The 21,953-nt window shown below is 39.2% G+C and overlaps 1 protein-coding gene across 2 annotated transcripts in view; it reads left to right on the top strand.

Annotated features, from left to right (window-relative positions):
- IFT81 (intraflagellar transport 81) overlaps positions 1–13,088 on the top strand; it is a 69,688-nt gene extending 56,600 nt beyond the window's left edge. For both annotated transcript variants that reach the window (XM_072143307.1, XM_072143297.1), the window contains 2 exons: positions 528–573; positions 10,789–13,088. In XM_072143307.1, coding sequence (XP_071999408.1) covers positions 528–573; positions 10,789–10,868 — 126 coding nt within the window. In that variant the 3' untranslated portion in view covers positions 10,869–13,088. The remainder of the gene's footprint in view (positions 1–527; positions 574–10,788) is intronic.
- Positions 13,089–21,953: the final 8,865 nt, after the last annotated feature.

Genomic DNA, 21,953 nt, shown 5'->3' with positions numbered 1-21,953 from the left:
GAATCTCATTATCCCCCTCCTACACCTGAAGGCTAAATTGACATGGATTATGGTTAAGTGAGTAGTCTGCACCTAGATTGTACAGATAATTTTGCAAAACCTGTTCTCTGTGGAGAGCATCTCTTCCGCCTAAATTGGACTAAGCGTACTCTTTTGTCTTCACAAAAAGTGAAAAAGTTACGTCATCCATTCTCATAGCAGGAAATTTCTTAAATGTGGAAACTGATATTAAAATAAATTGCTAAAATGCAGTATGACCATTGCAGTAAATGGTATATAAACTCTCAGGTGAACGGGGCAGTTTTTTTTAACTTGTATTCGTATATTTTTTATATATTTTTGTTACATACCACACACCCTGCATTATATATTTGTTTAATATGGTATTGCAGGTGCTATTATCTGCAAAAATGAAGCCCATAAATCTGCTCTCTATATGTACAGTTAGTGGTCAGTGTTGTGTTTACTTTACTGGATATCATGAGAAGTTATTGTAAAACCTCAAAAACCTTTTTTTTTACTTTTAGGGACCAATATTCAAAGAATATTCAAGAACAAGAAAATTTAGGAAAGGTAAGTAATTTGTTTTATGATACTATTGTACTAGGTTATTTTGCTGTGTCTTTTTGTCTTGTTATACCTTTTCTTTTGGCTAAACAGAAGACCATCTTTAAAAAATAAAAAATGATATCACAATAGTCTTCTAGGAGATTTTATATGTGGATTGCTGCATGTTATATGTTTTAATGTTATGTGATAGCATGTTATTAAAATAAAAGTGTAAAATTATAAAAATTATATATATTTGGACATACAATTAGTAACAAAAAAAAACATATTCCGATTAAGATATTGTATACAAAAAGCATAAAAGTACTTAGTTCAATTCCCTTCTTAAAAGGCTCTTAGAGTACCTCTGAGTCCGAGACATGCCTTTACGCCGAGGCCCTTTTTCGTTTTTGCATTTTCATTTTTCTCACCTCAAAATTTTTCACCTTTGTTTTCTGCGTAAAAATTGTGCTTCATATCGACTGTACTTAATATTCCATGTCCTGTACTGGGAAGCGGGAAAAAATCCAAATGCAGCGAAATTGGTCAAAGAATGCACCTGCTCCATTTTCTTGTGGGCTTGGATTTTACGGCTTTCATTGAGCCCCACATGACATGTCTACTTTATTCTTTGGGTTGGTAGGATCACGGGGATACCAAATTTATATAGGTTTTATAATGTTTTCATACATTTACAAAAATTAAAACCTTCTATAAAAAAAAAATCTTCATTTTGCCTTTCAACTTTTTCATACTTCAGTTTACAGAGCTGTGTATGGTGTCATTTTTTGAGAGATGAAATGACGTTTTCAATGCTACCATTTTGAAGACTGGACAGCCTTTTGATCACTTTTTTTCAAAACATTTTTTATATATTGTAAAATGGTGGACTTTTGGCGCTATTTTCCGTTACAGGGTTAAACATGGGGAATACCCATTATTATATTTTGATATATCGAACATTTTGGGACGCAGCAATACCTAACATGTTTATGATTTTGACTGTTTACAGGCAGTCCCCGGGTTACATACAAGATAGGGTCTGGAGGTTTGTTCTTAAGTTGAATTTGTATGTAAGTCGAAACTGTATATTTTATAATTGAAGTTCTAGACAAAATTTTTTCTTTTGCCCCAGTGACAATTGGAGTTTCAAAATTTTTGCTGTAATTGGACCAAGAATTATCAATAAAGCTTCATTACAGACATCTTACAGCTGATCATTGCAGTCTGGGACTATAGTAAAGTTTCCAGAGAGCTTCACCAGAGGTCACAGTGGGCAGAGGGGTCCGTCTGTAACTATGGGTTGTCTGTAAGTCGGGTGTCCTTAAGTAGGGGACCGCCTGTATTTATATTTGTATCAGTTTTAGGGAAAGGGGGTGTGATTAGAATTTTTAGGGTTTATTTATTTTAAACTGTTTTTTATTTTTTTAACTTTTTTTTCCAGACACCTGGGGTACTTTAACCCTTGGTTGCCTGATTGATCTTACCATATACTGCCATACCACAGTATGGCAGTATATGGGGATTTTACTGATCATGCATTGTGGCACTGGCACCGTCTATGGAGAGGCTTCAGCCTGGGAGCCCACTCCGAACACCCGCAGACAACATGTGACATAAAGATATGTCACAGGTGGTTAAGGGGACGTCGTTAAGTAACAGCTCAGCTCATCGTCATCCTGTAGCACATTTTTTTTGTAGGATAATGATTGCCTGCATGAGTTTCACAGGAATGTTTTTGCCAGGTTTTTGGACACCAACAATTATGCAGCATCTACAGGTTTTGGCTGCAACACATCTGTGCGGAAATCTGCGGGAAACCATACAGAACCTGTATGCTTTACTGCCCTATAGTATGTCCATGCATCCATTCTATCAGGACACTAGAGCCTGCTGTTACTTATGTCACCAATACATGTCCCCATGTTCCACCTAGCAGCTCCTTCTTTTAACTTCAAATCATTACTCAAGAGACTGCGTTTTTAGAAGTCCCTCCAGTTTTTCTTTCTTTGCTAGAAACTGTACACCTTTAGCTTTTCTTTCTCTATGTTTCTATATTACAATGACGATGGACTAAAATAGCCGTCAAACATTTCCTTTTTCAGTAAAACAGCGAGAGCCTGCAGCTCCCTGGTATACGCCTTTAGTTTGACAAGATGCTGAATGATTGACACAAGTATTTCCTTAGTTACAGATGTACAGTTACAAAGGAAAATTGTGGTTAATTTATTTTAGAACCACTGGTTTCATATTTAACTTTTCTATGTCAGTGAGAGAAGCTGGAAGGAAAACTGCTACATGGTTAGGCCTATATTTGGAACTCATTTACAAAATATAAGGAGACTTTTTCCTATGGGATGAGTTTATGTTAGTGTGGAAGTCCGCATAGGAGATGGACATGGAGACTGTTGTCTTAAACAGCCTCAATTCTTTCTGTAACATTGTCTGAAATAATGCATATTGTTTTCATTTACAGCCTGTGTAGAAAAGGTTGAATGACTTGCAGCATTCACTACTGTGGATTTGTTTGTTGTCCATTTTGAAAGTTGGCACTGACAGAACACAGACGATAAAAATGAGCTCTAAAGGAGTATCATTGCCTTTGTGTGTTGATATGAAGCCTCTTTGTACTGCTGAATATATCTTCAGTCACAGTGGCGTAACTAGAGTCCTCTGGGCCCTGGAGCAAAACTCCCTACAGGGCCCCCTTCACTATGCCCATAAAAGCATTGAACCCTACTCCCCCATTTCAGGTTTTTTTTTATAATGCAATACTTTATAGATTCAGCAGTACAAGCCCCTCCCACAGTTGACATCAGAAAAAACATCCACAGTAACCGTCAGTAATTACCCCCCCCCCACAGTTGACATCAGTAATTAACCCCCCCCACACACAGTTGACATTAGTAATTACCCCCCCCCCCTCCCACAGTAGGCATCAGTAATTGAATACACCACACACTCAGTGGAAATTAATAAAACTCCCCCCTCCCACAGGAGACTTTAATAAGTTTGCCCCTAATGATATCACCCACCCCCTCCCCTCCCCGCAATGGCCATTAGTAGTTTTGCGTTACACTAATAACAAGTCAAGAAAAAAAATAAAATACCTACATTATTTCCCCTTCTTCGCGCTCTCTTCTCAGAGTACTCAGCGCAGGCGACGTCTGATGACGTGTCTGCGGGGTCACATACCGGGTCATAGACCTCAGCAGACCTGGCACAGGCAGACGCATCATTAAACGTGCCTGCGCAAGTCTGGGTGATGGAGGCAGGAGGGATCCGGCCCAGCTTGATCTAGGTCGATCCCATTATCTGATAGGGGGCAGAGGGTGGACGGAAAGGGGGCCCGGCTAGTCACAAGTTCTGATTATGAATTGCGACAGCCGCGGGTTCCCCACTACCGGTGCGCAGACCAGATACAGAAGAGCCGTGCGCTGGAATATGGGGAACGTCACAATTCCTAATCAGAATATCTGCCCCATGTGCTGCGCCGAGTTATCAGCGCAGCGCCACGGGTCAGGGGTGGGCCTCTGTCGGACAATGGGCCCGGTCTCAGTCCCCCTGCAACCGCGATCGTTACGCCCTTGTTCAGTCAACATTTCAGCAAATAAATATTACTGTTTGTATAATTAAAAGTTTATTCAACTTTCCTTTTTATTCTCTCTAGCAATTCCTCACGGTTTCTAGATCTCTTCTTGCTGTAAATCTATAAGAAGTTTCTAAGTTTACTTTGAGTGATTAGAAATTTTCCCATGGTCATGTGATGTCACACAGGTGCACAGCTTTTTATAATGACCTGAGTGACCATGGTCAGATTTCTGGTCAGAAGCTTGTTATAGGATGACAGCAAACAGAGATCTAGGAAACCGTGGGGAATTGTTACAGAAATTATATGGGAAAATTGTATAAATTTTCACAATACAAATAAAATATGAATTTTGCTGGAATGGGATCACCCCTTTTAAAGGTACTGGGGTCCTAGTTCTAATCTCCTCACATGGGAGACAATTTATCTGCCTTCTGGATTAAGGAGCGACTGAACCGTCTTCACCTCTTTGAGTGACATCCCTGACTGCTTCCATCAACTGATATATAAACCCATTCATGTTCTGCTACTCTCCCTAATTCATATAGACTTCCGAATTTTTTCTTGGCCATCATAAGCCACATAGACTGTTTGTTAAACTGAGATTTAAGCCATGGGTTTAACTACCAATGCAGCAACCTTAGCCCAGCAACCCAGATTTATTGGCACAAGATAGTGAGGAGCAAAGGATACTCAGTATTACTGTATTCTGTGTTATTACCACTGCATTAGTTTTTAGCATTAGTTATTATGAGCCAAAACTTTGAGTGGAGATTACGCAGAGATAAGATATAATAAAACTGTTGCAACTGTTCTTTGTTTCTGAGCTCTCTTAGTTTTGTGTGTTTCAGGCTGTGATCTTGATGCTTACATGGCAGAGGACGTAACCACAATCATGTTATGGACCCCAGCCGCCTTTTCTAGTTACACACCTCCCACAATATAAATATAATATTGACCCATCGTAATCAAACAAGTAGCAAATAATATATCCTCAGAACTACATAAAATACATTAAGTTTTATTCATCATTCATTAATAATTCTAATAAATACATAAAGTATATCAAGAAAGAGAAAAAAAAATACAGTGTGATACAGTATATCGGGGTCGATATAAGCTTAGGATAAAGGAGCAGATACTGGCATCCAAAGTAGCTTTCAACAATTACCAAAAATTCAGAATTTTAAAAACTGCATAGATAGCGGATTTAGTGACACAAATGAGCCACTCATCAATCAGTAAGTACTGTATAATCAAAACCTATTATAACTAATAACTCATATCCAAAATAGGAAACACAATGCAACATGTGGTTGTTAACCAGGGACATGAGGACACAGTAGGGAGTAGAGAGAGAAAATTGTTAATTTTTAGAATTATTATGTAAATATTAATAAAGCTTTTAAGTTTTTCTTTTATGTTTTTTTACTTTTATGTTTTTCTTCACTATACGCAATTAATATGAATTCCATCAATTTGAAACCATTCGCATGTTTATTTCTCTAGCAAAGATAAAAGTCACGTTACTGTTTTATACTATAAATAGTGTATTCATCTATGTTATTCAGTGCCATAAAAGAAAAGAATGTTCCAGCACTACCTGTCAAACATCCCAGAATATATGATCTTTTAGCCATTTATTTGCTCTGTAGATTCCTAAGGGAATGTTACAGTATATGTATATGTCAGATGTATGGCCCAAACATGATGTGAAAAGAGTTTAGCTGCTATTTTAATGAGGAGTCATTTGACCCTTTGATGAATATGCTTACAATACACGTAACGGTTTCTACATCCTTCTCTCTAAATGTTTAACTAAAAGGATTTTGCTGAAAAAAATGTCTCTATGGGAATGTTTTATGAAATGTTTTATTTTAACATCACATTCAAAAAAAAAATCTCCTTATGACAAAAGACCATTTACAAAAACTATTCAAATAATTGTATAAATTTCTTATGTAACTACTGTCAAAGGTGCTCCTGCGACCGATGTTCCGGGTCGCAGGCGCACCTGTGTGCCCCCGTGTGCCCCCTCTCGCCAGCAGCCTCATTTACCTAGCCCCGCTCCAGTGACGGTCTCTTTGCTTCAGCACGCGCGTCGCTTCCCCCTATGGCGCCAGCCGTCTGTAATTTAAAGCGCCAGGGCGCAGCTAATTGGCGCTGGCCACCTGACAACCTATAAATGCTCAGCCTCTTCCTGTGACCCCTGCCGGATCTTATGTGCTTCTTTGCCTAAGAGAAAGCTTTGTTCCATGCCCTTTCTAATTATCCTGCTTTCCCGTTGTGACCTCGATTTCGTTCCTGACTTGGATCCCGTACTGCCTGTCCTGACCTACCACTACGCCCCCAACTCTGATCCTGTGCTGCCTGTCTCAACCTCCTGCCTGTCACCGACCACGAGTTTGCCTTACGATTCTGTACTATGCCATGGCTGCCACCGCGGACAAAGTCGTGCCTGTGGAAAGACCTGGTGGTACCATGCTACAAGTCCAACCTGCTTTGCGGCAGGCTCTGGTGAAAAGCAAGTACCACTTAGGGTGATGTCAGACGTGGCGCTTTGTCTGCGCTTGCAAACGCAGACAAAGCCGTGCCCACCGGGGCGGGCCGCGGCCCGATCGCATCAGCATTAAATTAACGCAAAACACCAGCGGCTCATTCCCGATCGCAGGCGTTTCCATAGAAACGGCGATGCGATCGGGCCGCGGGCCGCCCCGGAGTGGCGCGGCTTTGTCTGCGTTTGCAAGCGCAGACAAAGCGCCACGTCTGACATCACCCTTAGACTGGAATTGGAACAATTAGTCCAGTTTGAGTTGTCTGTATTACACTGCTCTACAGCCCCCCCCCCCCCTATGCTCTGAGTGACAGCTGTAGTAATCAACCAAAAGCCTGTCACAGCTATTACACAGAGCACAGGGGAGGGGGCTGTAAGGAAGTTTGAAATTAAACAGATAAAAGTAGAACAATTTGGATCATAACCCAGTGCTCTCAAGATGGCTACAATCCTGGAATATAAATCCACTCATTACAATCCTGCTGCTACTAACAAAGATTTCACTACACAGCTCTTAATACCTGCCACCAAACACTGCAGTTTTGCATGGTCTAGCCTAGTGATGGATTCCCTTTCAAAGGTATTTCCACATGGGGCGTAGCTCAAAATCACCAGTAGATTTATCCAAATTACACCACAGAAAAGACATAATGAATATCAGTTGATTTTTTGTCATAGAAAAATCTGATTGAACAAACTGTAATTGTGGCCTCCCACTGACATCAGTAAGAGGTGGATTTTTGCAGGTGTTTATCCAGCAGCAAATTTGTGTCAAAATCTATAGTGTTGACTGAAACCTTCTTCCAGAATCGGGCTCCATGCACGTGAATGTGCGCACATCCCATGTCTTTCTATTTGCTCACACACGTGATTGCAATTCCTATGACCTTGTGTGAGCTAACTGTCCGGGCCTGACTTTAAAGGGCAGGTCCTATTCCTTTCCTTTTTGTCAGAATCGGTGAAGCTCCCTTGCCAACGATACATGGGTCACAAACAACGGACCACAGGACCCTTGTTTGTGGCCCATGAAAAGCATGTATCATGGGATAAATAAATAAATAGTTCTACATGAATATGACTTGAAAACACTAATATATCTTAAAAAATGATCACACACATAATCTAAGGTCCCAGTAATATGAAGATGTCTACACAGTGTATGAGTCTATTTTTCTCTGTCTATTTATAGCAGCCAGGCCTTTATCATAACCCAGAGCAACTCTAGCTAAGCAGTACTTGCTGTGCTCTTCAGATAATGTCTGTTTCCCATGCCCTCTGATGGATAAACCAGCTTTTCTCAAGTTTTAAGCCATATGATTGTTCTCTGAACCCCCCGTTCTCTAGTGCAGACTGTGAGAAACTGTGTGCAGGCTTTTGGGTAGAGGCTCCGGGTTGTGACGTCAGCAGAGGTTCCTGCAATGATTCATCATCTGTAATGTGATCCATGTCGCTTGCATTTCATATAAATAATGGAAAGTCACTCTCCATGGAGATGTTGTGCACACACAACACCTTTTTCATCATCCCAATTATAAGTCACACCTGTTCTTCAGACTGGATTGTAATCCTATTAGGGAAAGGCAGGTTTTGGCAGTGTTAAGCTTCTATGTATGTATCTACGGCTGGAACATACTATCCCACATTCTTATGCACAAATAAGGTTTAATACAATAGTAAACACATTCACAAAATATATCTCAGGTTGTCAGATCACTAACAAAAGTTATGGAGGCATGACCTAGTGTAATGTTAATGAAGTGTGCTAAAGTGTGTATTGCCTGTATAAATTTATCATGGATTCCCAACTGGATCCTTTATCCTTATATAGTACATGTTACAGATTACCTCATAAAGTGTAATTTACACTAGATGATAGTGGAACAAGTACCCAAACAAACCATTCAACAATAACATGATGAGACAACTAATTTTACCCTTTGAAGTTACAAATGAGAACTTGACCTTATGCTGAATGTCCCCCAAAAGCTCTTATTAAGCTTGGAAGACACATTCAGACCTTTGCATTCGGGAACGAGAAACAAATGTTTTACATTGTTTATCGTAAAAACATGTGATGTGTGTTCCTGATGACAAGCTTTCTGTTCCAAAGCATCTGCAAATGTCAGATTTGTCAATAAAAATAGCAATGCATGCTGCACTATGCCTTCTCTAGTGTTTAATACCATAATTCAATGATTACATATCCTGGTATGAACTAGAGGGGTCTATGGAGGATTGAGCACTGAATTGGCTTTGAATCTAAGGAGGGGAACAAAAGTAGACTGTAAAGCAGGCTAAAGCACCTGTGATTGGCATGCATTAGTTTAGCAGCAACTGTGGCTGGCATGCAATACCAATGGGACAACTGTGGTTGGCACTCACTAATATGGGGACAACTGTGTCTGGCAAACACAGATGGTGAAAAATGCACAAGGGCTATAGTGGAAATGGTGGCTGGCACACTCTCATCTAGATACTTGCAACTGACACTTTGGTTGGCCCTAGAGATGAGCGGGATTGCTTTTTAAAGGGAACCTGTCACTTTACCTGATCCCCTGCTAAATGCCTCAGCCAAAGTCCCAGAAAGGAAAAATTTAAATGACAACTTCCATCTGCTCTGTAATATATTCACTGCTCTATCTTGTCACTCCTGGCTCCAGCACCTCCATCCCCTGATGACGTGTCAGCTTACTGCAGACCTTCTCCCCCTCCAGCATCAGTGTAAGAAGAGGGTGTGGGAAGGGCAGGAGCAAGTAGAGCAGTGAATATATTATAGTGCAGATGGAAGTTGTCATTTAAAATTTTTCTCTCTGGGGCTCAGCTGGGCATCAGGCAGGGAGCCAGGTAAATAACATATTTGCCATATACAGTACGTTGTCTATGGCAATCTGTACCCTGATAAAAAATAGCTCTCTGGTGACAGGTTCCCTTGAAGATTTGGTCCCGGATTAGCTGTACGGACACCAATCTGGAACTCACCCGGACCCCAGACCAGAATTTAATGTTCGGGTCCACTCATCTCTAGTTGGAACACATACCGTTAAGGAGTCAACATTGTCTAGCACAGTGGTGGGAACCTGTGGCACTCTGAGCCCTCTCAGCGGGCACTCGGGCTGTTGCCCCAGCACAGAATTCACCAGACAGGACTTAAAAGATCCTCCTGCAGGCCCAGGTAGCCCAGGGCGTGACACGCTCAAATTTATTTTAAAGTGAAGCATCTGGGTCTACCTGAGACTGCAGGAAGAGAAGGTGTGGACATGGGTGGATTATCATTGGCGCCATTGAAGCTCCTGCTCTTAGCTCCACAATTCTTCCTGGTTAGTGGGTTGTAAAGGGAACTCCAATGGCAATCTGAATTTTCTCTCCTTTTGTCAACGATATTGGTGTCCTCGGGACCGTTGAAAGCTGCAGCACGGAGTAAGAAGATTTTAATAAGTTAATGCTAGAACTTCTGTGTTGGCACTTTGCAATAAATAAGTGGGTCTGGGTTGCAGTTTGGGCACTCGGTCTCTAAAAGGTTCACCTAGCATGTAGGCACCTGTGGCTGGCACATGCGTTTGAGGGAGTCACTTGAATCAAATCAGGTTTAGAAACTTCACAGAGATGCAGTCTGGTGGTCCCCTACTTAAGAACACTCGACTTACATACGACCCCTACTTACAAACGGACCTCTGGATATTGGTAATTTATTCTACTAAAGTCCTAGGCTACAATGATCAGCTGTAAAAGTTATCAAAGGTTTCGGTAATAAAGCTTTAGTGTTAATATTGATTCTTATGACAACCCAACATTTTTAAAATCCAATCGTCACAGAGACCAAAAAAGTTCTGTCTGGGATTACAATGATAAAATATACAGTTCCGACTTACATACAAACTCAACTTAAGAACAAACCTACAGACCCTATCTTGTATGTAACCCGGGGACTGCCTGTATAAGGGAAAGACTTCCACCTGTTCTGTCTTTTCCACTTCTTCTGGTTTTGTCTTACAATAACTGTTGAGATTACTGAAGCGTGAACAGCCCCTGACATTGTTAGAATACAATTGTGAACAGGTCCTCTCAGTTTTATTCTTTTGTTGTTTTTTTATGACAGAAATTAAGAGAGAAGCAAAAATCGATCAGAGAAAGCCATGGGCCCAACATGAAACAAGTAAAAATGTGGAAAGATTTTGAACAACTGATGAAATGTAAGAAAATGTGTTTTCTCAAGCAGCAAAATCAATTGTCAACTGAGCGCATCATTCAAGAAGGAGGAGAAGACCGGCTTATCTTATAAGAGCTCTGTACATTTCCACATTTCCTTCAGTTATATTTGTATTACTGTCTATAACTGTTTGTGTTCAGTATAATAAATTTATGTAGGGTAAGCATATTGCAGTCTGAATAAGATGCCGTATATTATCTTCCGTACTGTTATCCCTAGTGGTCCATGAAGCTGTATATTTCATATCCACATTACGGGTAGGCCATGCTGTGTAGATGATGTGACTAGCTTCTACATAGGGCTCTCTAAAAAGAGCTGCTTCATCTGGATCTGGTTTTACAAGTGGAAAACACAGATGTGACAAGAGCATGACAGGTACTTGTGTCTGAGCCCTTAGGCTAACTCTACTTCTCAGCTAATGTGATACCTGTCAAACAGTAACTTTTGTAGTAAACAGCACTAATGCCAATGCAGTAGAGAGGCCTCTTTGTATTATGTATACAATATGCTATGTTTCTTGCTGTTTCTACTTCTACTTTATATATCAAGTTAGTGTTTGCTTGAAAAATGTATTTTTTAACTAATTACAATTATTATAAATCACTAAACTTTAGTGAATGTATTTATTTACTGAGAAACTCCTAACATACTGTTCTTCGTGAATGTCTGAGATTGGAAAAATATCCATCATTAACCCCTGAGGGTAGATGGTAAATGCTACAGAATTTTTTGGCGCTATAGAAATAAAGATTATTATTATCATATTAGTACTGAGTAGAGTTATGACACCCTCTATACACTGCTGTGTAATACTTATCTGTTGTCAAGAGCATCTGAGGAAATAGCTTGTATGTTAGTCAAAATCGTTCTCTCTGTGATTTATCGGGTTGTCGTGATATATAATTTGATATAAAAAGACCCAGTTGACTGCATAAAATGAAATAGAAACTTCTTCCTTGCTGTCTGGTTCCCCCTCAATGCTCATCACAAATCAGAGCTCGTCATTGATACAGCCAATCACCATAGAAGGTCATGGTAACACTCAGTGATTGGCTGCAATGGTGAAATGGTGCTGTGATGCTATCACCCCCACACCAGGTAATGCAGAGGAACATGCAGCAGGTATCCATTCGATATCATGTAGTCAACTGGTTCACTTTCAATTTTATCTTTAAACTTGAGAACAATTTGTTGTGGTCTCTAGGATGTTATGTGATTTTGCCTGTTCTGGTAGCAAAGCTCTGCTGATAGCGCTAAGTCTAAATTTAGATCCAGTGCTGCTTTGGTTATACATATGAGTGTCCTTTGATGGGTGTTTGTTCTAATTCATGTCAGCCATATCATAACACATATGATACAAGCCGTGTTCTATCTTCTTGTTACATATATACCATTTTTGGAGACTTCCATTGGGGACATTGTAGTGTAAAGAAGAAAACTACTAATATCTTTAAGGGGACGTTAAAGAACATCTGTGAGAAGAACTTGTCTGTATCTGATTCCTTGTCAATACTTTTGCTTCTGTGTATTTGCATGTCCACGTTCTCATAGGGACAATTCCTATAACTTCCCAAATTTCTTATTGCAGTAAGACATATGATTGGCTGCAGTGAGTCTATGATTACACTGAACTGCCGGAGCACAAGATCAGCTAAACCTGAGCCGGTAGACAGCCTTTTTTTAATAAAGATCATTTAGTGATTCCCCTTTAAGACTCACTTTCCTTGTCTTTTAAGTACTATGTATGCTACTGTGCGCCAAGTAGGTAATTAAATTAATTGCATATTGTATCCTGTGTAATTTCAGGCCACCCAATAAACATGGAAACCTGGATGAAGTGACACGTTATATTGCCTTCATATAATCCTTGCCAATAGGCATTGTTGCCTATATTTGTTCATTAATAGTGAATAGTTCCAAAAATATATGTATTACTTGTGCCAATACCACAACACATGGGCCTTTGTGTGTTTTTTACAGAAGAATCTATAAAGGGATAGAATAGCCACCAGCTGCTGTGTAGAACTGGAAGCGGACCAGGTTGTTATTAAGAATGCTATTATTGACGTAGGTAATTGTATCTGCTCTGTTGTGAGAGCAACGGATGATGTGCAGGCAGAATTCACTCTTTGTAATGCGTATATCACAATCATCAGTATTAAACATCCCCCTCCTTTGCCCGTTTTTTTTAACAAAATATACAAAGAAAATCATTATGCAGCCTGTGCTTGTGAAACCAAATCTACTTTAAACAATTGGCATCTACAAAGCACATCTTGTTTCCATCAGGAAAACATTGCTCTCATTATTTGTGCCAGGCAGCTCTCCTTGGCCTTTTAAAGGGATCCACTCACTGGTGGTTTGGCAATGTCAAGCAAATTTTAGACTGACACTTCTTGAAGAATTTGATTGAAACTATATATGTCTAGATAACATTCAAAGCAGTGCTCCTGCCTTTGCTTCAGGATTATTTTTGGAAACAACAGTAGCGACCTTGGTCCCAGCTGCTTTTTCCAATTTAGGAGTTTTGTGGTTCTATTGTCATGCATACATGTGCACATATGTAGGTTTGCCGAGAACATTAGGCGTCATTAGAACAATGGATCATGATCTCTCTGTCTGTTGTGAACTTGGTGTGTTTTCTATTAGAGTAAAAAGCTTTACATTCTGAAGATGAAATGATTTACTATATATATTGTATTATAAAATGTTGCTTATTCAGAACCCTTGTTTATTGCCACACGTTAAACTTCCCCATGCAGTAGGAACAAGCAATATGTAAGAAACCAAATAATACTGATGCATTTATCATTTGTTACTGACAGGAAATTTTGACAACCAGCCAAGGCACACTGAGCCTTGTACACTCTAAATGAGGACAGAGAGAATCTGGCAGGATCCCTGCTATTGCCACCTGTCCCGGGAAGATATTTTTATAGTTAAAATGTCTTTACAGAAATTAGAGAATTTGATTTCAAGTTGAACTACCCTATACGCATTTACAGCTGGTACTTTGCTATTGTCAAGAACCTTGAGAGAGGGTGTGGAGCCATGGACTTTCTTATTCTTTTTTGCAAGTACCTGGTCTGGACCTCCAGCAGAGAAATTAGAAGGCGTCATCCAGCCAAATGAATAAAAACTGATTGAGAAAAAGCTTTAGAATAGTGTTAAGTAATAAAATCATAGACTGTCGCTTCCATTCCAGCGATTCCTGGTCCCTCTTAACACAGAGAGAATGAACACAGGAGGCAGAGGCATGACTTAAAGACTTTCAGAAAGCATGTTAACTGGGCCCGGAGCCTTAACAGGTTCACGACCGCCCGCCGTGTATTAACGGCGGCGGTCTGGTCCCGGTGCTCACAGGCTGAGCCCTCTCCATAGCCGGTAAGTCTTTGCTGCATATTGCAGCAAAGGCTTACCGATCGCAGGTGTTTTCTATCTGATGGGTGCAGCCATCTTTCTGAGGATCGTCGCTCCCCGTAACGTCATCGGGAAGCGACGATCCGTCGCCATGGTAGCCTCGGGTGTTCCGAATACCCGAGGCTACTTCATTTTAACCCATTCATTACAATGTGCTATCAGCACTGTAGTATGGCAGTATATGGTAGGATTGATCAGACAACCTAGGGTTAAAGTACCCTAGGGAGTCTGAAAAATGATAAAAATAAAAAAGTAAAAAAAAACTAAAAATTCAAATCACCCCCCTTTTCCTAGAACTAATATAACTCTAAATAAACTGTTAAAATCATAAACACATTAGGTATCGGCGCGTCCGAAAATGCCCGATCTATCAAAATATACTAACGGTTTTTCACTGCGTACCTGAAAATCGCGCCCAAAGTAAAAAATGGCACTTTTTTGCCGTTTTAAAAAAAAAATCAAAAATTCTATAAAAAGTTATCAAAAGTTTGTAAAGTCAATAAAGTAGACATGTCATTTGGGGCGCACAGTGAAAGCCGTAAATTCCAAGCCCACAAGAATACCTGATACCCAAAGCGACTTGTAACTATAATCTCTGCAAAGTATTAACTTAAGGGGCCCAATAATATTGCATGTCCCACTTTTCAGTTTATTATTATTATTATTTTTTTTTTTTACAAATGTTTAAAATATCCAATAAATTTTGTTCCACTTCACAATTGTGTCCCACTTCTTGATTCTCCACCAAAAAAATTTTACAATTTTATATCTTAATGTTTGAAGCCTGAAATGTGGCAAAGGGTAAAAAAGCTCAAGGGGTTCAATACTTTTGCAAGGCTCTGTATTATATTTTGGGACTCTGACTTCAAATTATCATTTGCTGGCAAGGGCACCTAAAAAGTGTTGTAACAAGAGAGTCACCATAAAATACAGTTTACAGACTTTTTTTTATTTCATCTACAGGAAAACCTCTTTAAGCCTTGAATTATACTATACTATTTAATAACCAAAACCTTTTTAAAAACATCAACAGTATGTGCTCAGATCACTTACTTTGTCGGGAAATATAGAAAGATCTATAAGCCATATTTATCAATCTGCTGGCTAGTGCAAGGCCAGATTTATGAATTGTGCCTTAGAAAAATTGCATGCAAAGTATATTAAGCATAATTTTTGGACTTTATTTGCAATTTACCAAATAAAAAAATACCAGAAGAATAGAAGAAAACTGCTGACAGATCTATTAAAGATAATCTACCACCAAAATAAAGCATAATAAACCAGGGGCATTTACTCCTCCCTTATAAAATCAACTTTTACAATTATGCTAATGAGCCAGAAAGGCTCTTGGAGTTGTTAGCCTTCCATGCTGTAAATTCACAGACTGTTACACTATGAAAGAGCATGAGGGAATAATTGTTCCTGCAATAGTTAACATCATGTGAAGCCGTAGCATGGAGGGGCTCCTAGAGCAGAGTTGAATCTAGAATTTGAAAAACAAATAAGAGCACTATAACAAATAAGAGCAATATTCTATTCTAACATGAATACCTGAATATCTGGGATGCAAATAGTTTTTTTTTTTTCTTTAAATAGGTGTAAAGGTTAAAATAAAAATTTGATCCAGTAAGAGCTGGATTCAACTGGAAACAATATTCGTTGTGGGAAAAAAACTCCTTCAAAGATTTGCCAATTATATCAAACATTTGATCAAATATGTTACAAATTACAGCAACGCAGACTCAAAGCAAAACTGACTTAAGATATTTTCCTCATAGTCCTTTTACCCACAGATTAAAATGAATAAAGTAAAATATTGTTCTTGCTATCCCAATTACAAGGTAGCACATTGTAGCCAATCTCTATTACAGTGTCCAGAATGAAATGAATATATAAATACACTTGACCTGCACCTTGTGCTTTTATAAGGTTTCAGAACTTCTCAAAGAGGGAGATTAATTTACTAGGAGTGGGAGAGAGTTCTTCCACTTGATAGTTCAATGGTAAGACATGGAGATCTAGTGCAGCATGTATCTCTCATATGACAGGAACGTCTGCGCCTTGTGTTTCTCTGCTTTCTTAACAGCTTCCAAAATTTCTGTAAATGTATCAGGACGCTATATGACATATCCATGGCTAAGCTAGGACCTGTCAAAGGTTTTAGAATGCATTTATCATTTTATTTTATTTTTATTCCTGTGTTTCTTATGTTTCATTCACTCTTTTGGCTCTGGTTGTGATCTGGTGTTATTTAACCCCTTTAGGACGCAGCTAGTTTATAGCTTAAGGATCAGCTCCATTTTTTTGGAATCTTACATGCGTCACTTTAAATGGTTATGACTTTTGAACACTTTAACTTACCAAGAGAGGGTTTTTTCCGTCACGGGTTGTTCTTCGCGTTAGTGGAAAATATTGGGCGAAAAATGTTATAAAAGTTGTTAAATTCAAAGTTATCTCGTTTTCAGACTGATAGTTTTGTCACCCAAATTTGTAACTATTTTAATTTTTGGTTTATAGAGCTTGTTTTTTGCAGGACATGTTGTACCTTACAAAAGTACCATTTTTGTATGGATATGTTCTTTTGATCACTTTTTATTGCATTTTTCGTGGGGAAAGATTGGTAAAAATCATAATTTTGGGGTTTTTTAAAAAAAAAGTTTTGCGTCGTTCATCGCAGTTTAATAATTTTGTTTCATTGTATGGGTCATTATGGACATGGCTATACCTTATATGTGGGGTTGTATGGTGATTTTATTAGTAAGTGTTATATGTAATGGGACTTTGGGGGCTTTTTTTAAATTAATTTATTAGTTTACATTTAAAAATTTTTTTATTTTTTTTTTACTTATTTTCTTGTCCCACTATGGGACATGAACAAGCACTAGTTCAATTACTTGTTCATTGTAATACCCTGCAATACTGATTACAGGGTATTACCACTGTCAGCCTATGCTGATGCATAGGCTATCGCAGTGCCTGTAAGGTTCTGTCTGTGACAGGACCTTACAGGCATTTACTATGGTTTTAGATCAGACCCTATTGTTGCCATAGTTACGATTGGAGAAGGTAATTTCCCCTACAAGGAATTTAAAGGGTTACCAACCACGATCGGAGCTTGATAGGACCGTGGCTGTTAGATGGAGATGTCAGCTGTAGATTGCCAATGACACCCCATGTTTCCTGATGACAGTGCAACTCTGGTGAAGAGCTCAAGGGGGTCCATGATGTATTATTACAGCATGGAGAGCAATCTGGCAAGCTCCATGCCATAATAGTCTGTCAAGGAGCACCTACACATTCAATTTACAAAGTTTTGTTGATTTCTGCAATGTGACTCCATGAGTCATGTGCTCTCCACATTTCATTTCTACAATTATGAGGAAACACAATTGAAAAAGGCTCAGGAAATAAGCAACAACCACTATTGTAGACAAGCTAATATGACTAAGACAAAAAACCTGCTGTTAAAAAACAGCAAATCGCAAATCGATCATAAATTAGGTTCATGCCATAGAAACCATTAAACGTTGGCATCATTTTAAGATGCTAAAAACATATCATATATAATTTAAGTATAGCCTCTTAATTTCATCCCCCTAATCTGAAGCTTTTAGCCCTCCTGATCTTCTATGGTTTGCTCTGCTTAAAGGGGTTTTCAAACGAATCAAAGTTAGGCCCTATCCACAGGATAGAGCCTAACTTGCTGATCGGTGGGGGTCTCAGTGATGAGACACCCACAGGTGACGGAAACAAGTGGTCCGATGGGCTCCCAGTTACCTCAGTCAGACCCCTTTTTGCTCCGGGAGAGTAATGGAGCAGACGGCCGTGCATGACCGTTCTGTTCCATACATCTCAACGGAGCCAACGGAAATTGCTGAGCGCTGCTCTTTGATCTCAGTCAATGTATCCCCCTTCCCCCGTTCCTTGTAAATGTGCAGCAATCTATTTTTTTAATGTTTATGGATTGCAACTTTTTAAAGGAATTGTGCAGTTTCATTCATTCATTCCAATCTGTCCCTGGTCATGTGATGTCACACACGTGTCCATTTCTTTACTATCACAGTGAGTAATCAGAGCTGTGTAATAAAAGCTGAGCCCCTGTGTGACATCACATAACCAGGGATATGTTCCTATAGAATGACAGCAAGTAAAGATCTAGAAAATAGAGCCATTGATGCAGAAAGAATTTTGGAAAATTGTAGAACTTTTTTTTTTACACAAACCATATCAACTATTTGCTGAAAGTTGACAACCCATTTAAGTTTCAGTGCAGCTCTGGTCCATATGTCATACATTTTTCAACATTGTTCAAATTCACATAGATTTTTCTCAAATAACAACAATTGCCTTATAATAACAACTTAAAATAGAAGTTGTGATAGGTTTCCCTTATAGTAAGAGCCAAGTCAAATCAAAAATTAATGAAAAGATTTAATGTGACACATTTTTTTCTTACTCTTTTCTTTTTTAAAACAATTTATTGTGAAATACAAACAACAGTGATACATTGTAGCCATGTCTGTTCTTGTTGATTAGTGGTATTTGTTGTAAATATTGTAAATGAGCAAAAAGTTCTTCTGTGTTTAACACTTTATGTACAAATTTGTTAACTAGTTTGTACTAACTTTGATGACCTGTAACTGCGCAGTGAAAACATCTGCCTTTTACAACCTCGTGTACAAAGTTAATTATTAATATTATGCCTTAAAATCCTGCATGATGTAGATAGTAAAGGACATGGAACAAAGTGCACTGTAATCCTGGTCTAATGTTATTTCAGTGTAGGTGTTTGAAACGGCCTGCTTTGTGTGAAGTAACCTTTGCTCAGGCTCGAGATGTTAGTCTCTACATATTTCGTTAAACATTGCTTATTATTGACCATTTTTCATAGTATCAGTGAAAAGCACTCTGTAATATTAAGATCTATCAACTTTATAATCTTGGCAACAAAAAGTTAAAGGAGCTGACAATATCCTCTTAAAGGGTAAAGAAATTTACTTTTAAACCACTTCCAGTAGGTTGTTAAGCAGCTTAGCACCTTCCAGATCATATTTCTTCCATGGCCTATCATGGTGTCATCATCCATAAAATCCACTTTGAAGTAAATTGATTGTATAAAGTCTTTTGAGGTGGAGAGTTTAGCACTGCAGTTAAGCTCTTCCCTCCTCAGAATACCCCAGAATTTATCCACCAGACTTCAGGAGAGCCAGTTAGTGATTAGTCTGGACACAGGAGCTTAAATTAGAGTAAAGGATGTATTTTGAGCTCGGGAGAGCTTCACTTCAATGTTAAAGGGGTTGGCCACTCTTTTACATAAGTTGTCCATGTGACTTTACTGCCTTAAAGGGGTATTCTCGTCTGGGCATTCACATTCAATTTCAATAATCTGCCATATATAAACATTTCTTCAATTAGATGTTATTAAAAAAAATGTTTCTGTGTGAAGATAATTTCTCATAAATGTAGTCAATGTAGTTAATAATAATCCCTCAATGTTCATCAAGTGATTCAGTCATGCTTCTACTTACTTTTAGTGCTGCCTGCAACTCTCCGTGGATCTGAAATTTCAGTAGTATTGACACCCCTATATCAACATAGATTTATGGGTGAGAAAGAAGGCAGCATGATCTCTGTAATGTCTGATTTAGAATGAGGAATACAAGAAGTTTAGAAGGTAATGTATGGTAATAGGCTCTACGAAGGGTAATATGTATAAAAACTAGCAGAGACTTGCCTGACAATAGCTGACATTTTATTGACTAGACTTTTCTACTACTATACTACTACAGTTGCCTTTTTAAAAAGTCAATGGGGCTCATTACTAAGGGCCCCGTGGACCACACTGTCGTCGAACATCCCGACGATTTCCGTTTCGCACCGCAGGGACAGGGATTTAAAAGGCGATTTTGGCGCTTGCGATCGGATTTTGGCTTTCTTGCGACACAAATGGGAGGGCGGGCCATCGGACTATCCGACGGATTCGGACAAACTGCAGGATGCAAACCAAAGCACTTACACGCACCGGGAAGAAGAAGGAGAACTCCGGCGTACCTGAGCAGGGTAAGCGACACATTCAGCAAGTCAGGCGCACGATCTTCTTGAATCGCAGCAGCTGTGCATTGTCGTCGTACAATGCACTTGCGGGATCTCCTCCGGACCGGGTAAGAAATTTGCCCCAAGTTGTTAAACATATGTGCCATATAGGTGACCGAATTCTATGTTTAGCATAATCAGGTTCACAGGAGTGCACAGGCCCTGAATAACTCCTTTGTAAAGGATAACATGACAAGAGTAAATGTGAATTTGACCAGGTCATGACTACCATTGATCTTTACCTTGAATCACTTTCATAATAGTAGTAATAAATGGAAGGAGTAAAAATAATTGGAGGAGAGCACATAGAAAGTGTTTCCCTCTGTAATTATTCATTTGGGAAGAATAATTGTTGAGTCACATTGTTTACTAAGCAAACAGACCGCTGCTTAGTGTTAGCAGATACAGGAGCGGGTGACGGTGCCAGAGTGATGCAGATCTGGCATCACTCACATAGAGAAGGAAGGCTGAAGAGACCCTTGGATCGCACTACTTGATCGCACATTGGGCTACTTGATCATTGTTGGCTGGAGAATTTGCATCCTGCTTGGATATATCTATAACTTGCCTGAATGAAAATGTTGTGACCAATATTAATTAAAAATTGTATTATTCTTCGCTGTTATAGGTGAGATATTTATTACTATACTGGATCGCTAACCTCCAAACGCCCTCTAATGCCTTTGGCCTGACCCACCACCATGATTTTTTTAAGAGACTTGAAAAGCACATGGAGGGGACAGGTACTTGACCAGTTCACATTTTTTATAGACACTTACCGTACTTATTGTTAGGCCTTGGAGAGTGAACGGTCTTTACGTGTTTCTTATTATAATTATGTAGATTATGTAGATGGTTTACACGGAGTGGAGTGGGCAAAGAGTGGGAGAAGAGAGGTGAATGCAAGTTTTTCTTTTATTTTATAGCCTCTCCGGCTATAATATATATGTCCACATACATTTTAACAATCTGGTTTCCCTGCCAGGATTTTCTGCCATCAACTATTGTCCATCCTCAGTGCCAGTCTATGTATTATCCTTCTCTGACCTTGTAGTGTGCAATGCAAACATCTGCAGCCACTGTGCACTATACGTCTTACTACAAACCTCCTTATATAGGCAACATATGATGTGTCCCCCTTCCTCAACCTGTCATCCTGCTATAGGGCTGACGGTTGTGTGTAATCCCTGGATGCCAGCTTTTTACTGATAAGTACATGTGCCGGCTTCACACAAGCACTTCCACTTAGTAATATGTAGAGATGACAACACTCAAAACTTCGTCCTAAAACCACAGAAAAAGAAAGAACAAGCCATCCTTTCTCCTTTATATCACTGTGCATTTACCCTTTCCCCTTTACTGTCTGCCACAGCAAAATAATGAGAACATACAAAGAAATTGAGAAATGACTGGAAGCCACATGCAGTTGTTCTAAGCAGAAATCTGTTATTTGTTATGCTGAAATATACTGTGTTCTTCCTGCCTGTGGCTGCGATTGATGATAACTGCAGATTAAAAGGCTCAGAGAGCTGTATAATGGG

The sequence above is a fragment of the Engystomops pustulosus genome, chromosome 1 (genome assembly GCF_040894005.1).
Source record: "Engystomops pustulosus chromosome 1, aEngPut4.maternal, whole genome shotgun sequence".
Classification (NCBI taxonomy): Eukaryota; Metazoa; Chordata; class Amphibia; order Anura; family Leptodactylidae; genus Engystomops; species Engystomops pustulosus.
Note: the sequence above shows the minus strand (reverse complement) of the source record. Positions and strands in the feature narration are given on the sequence as shown.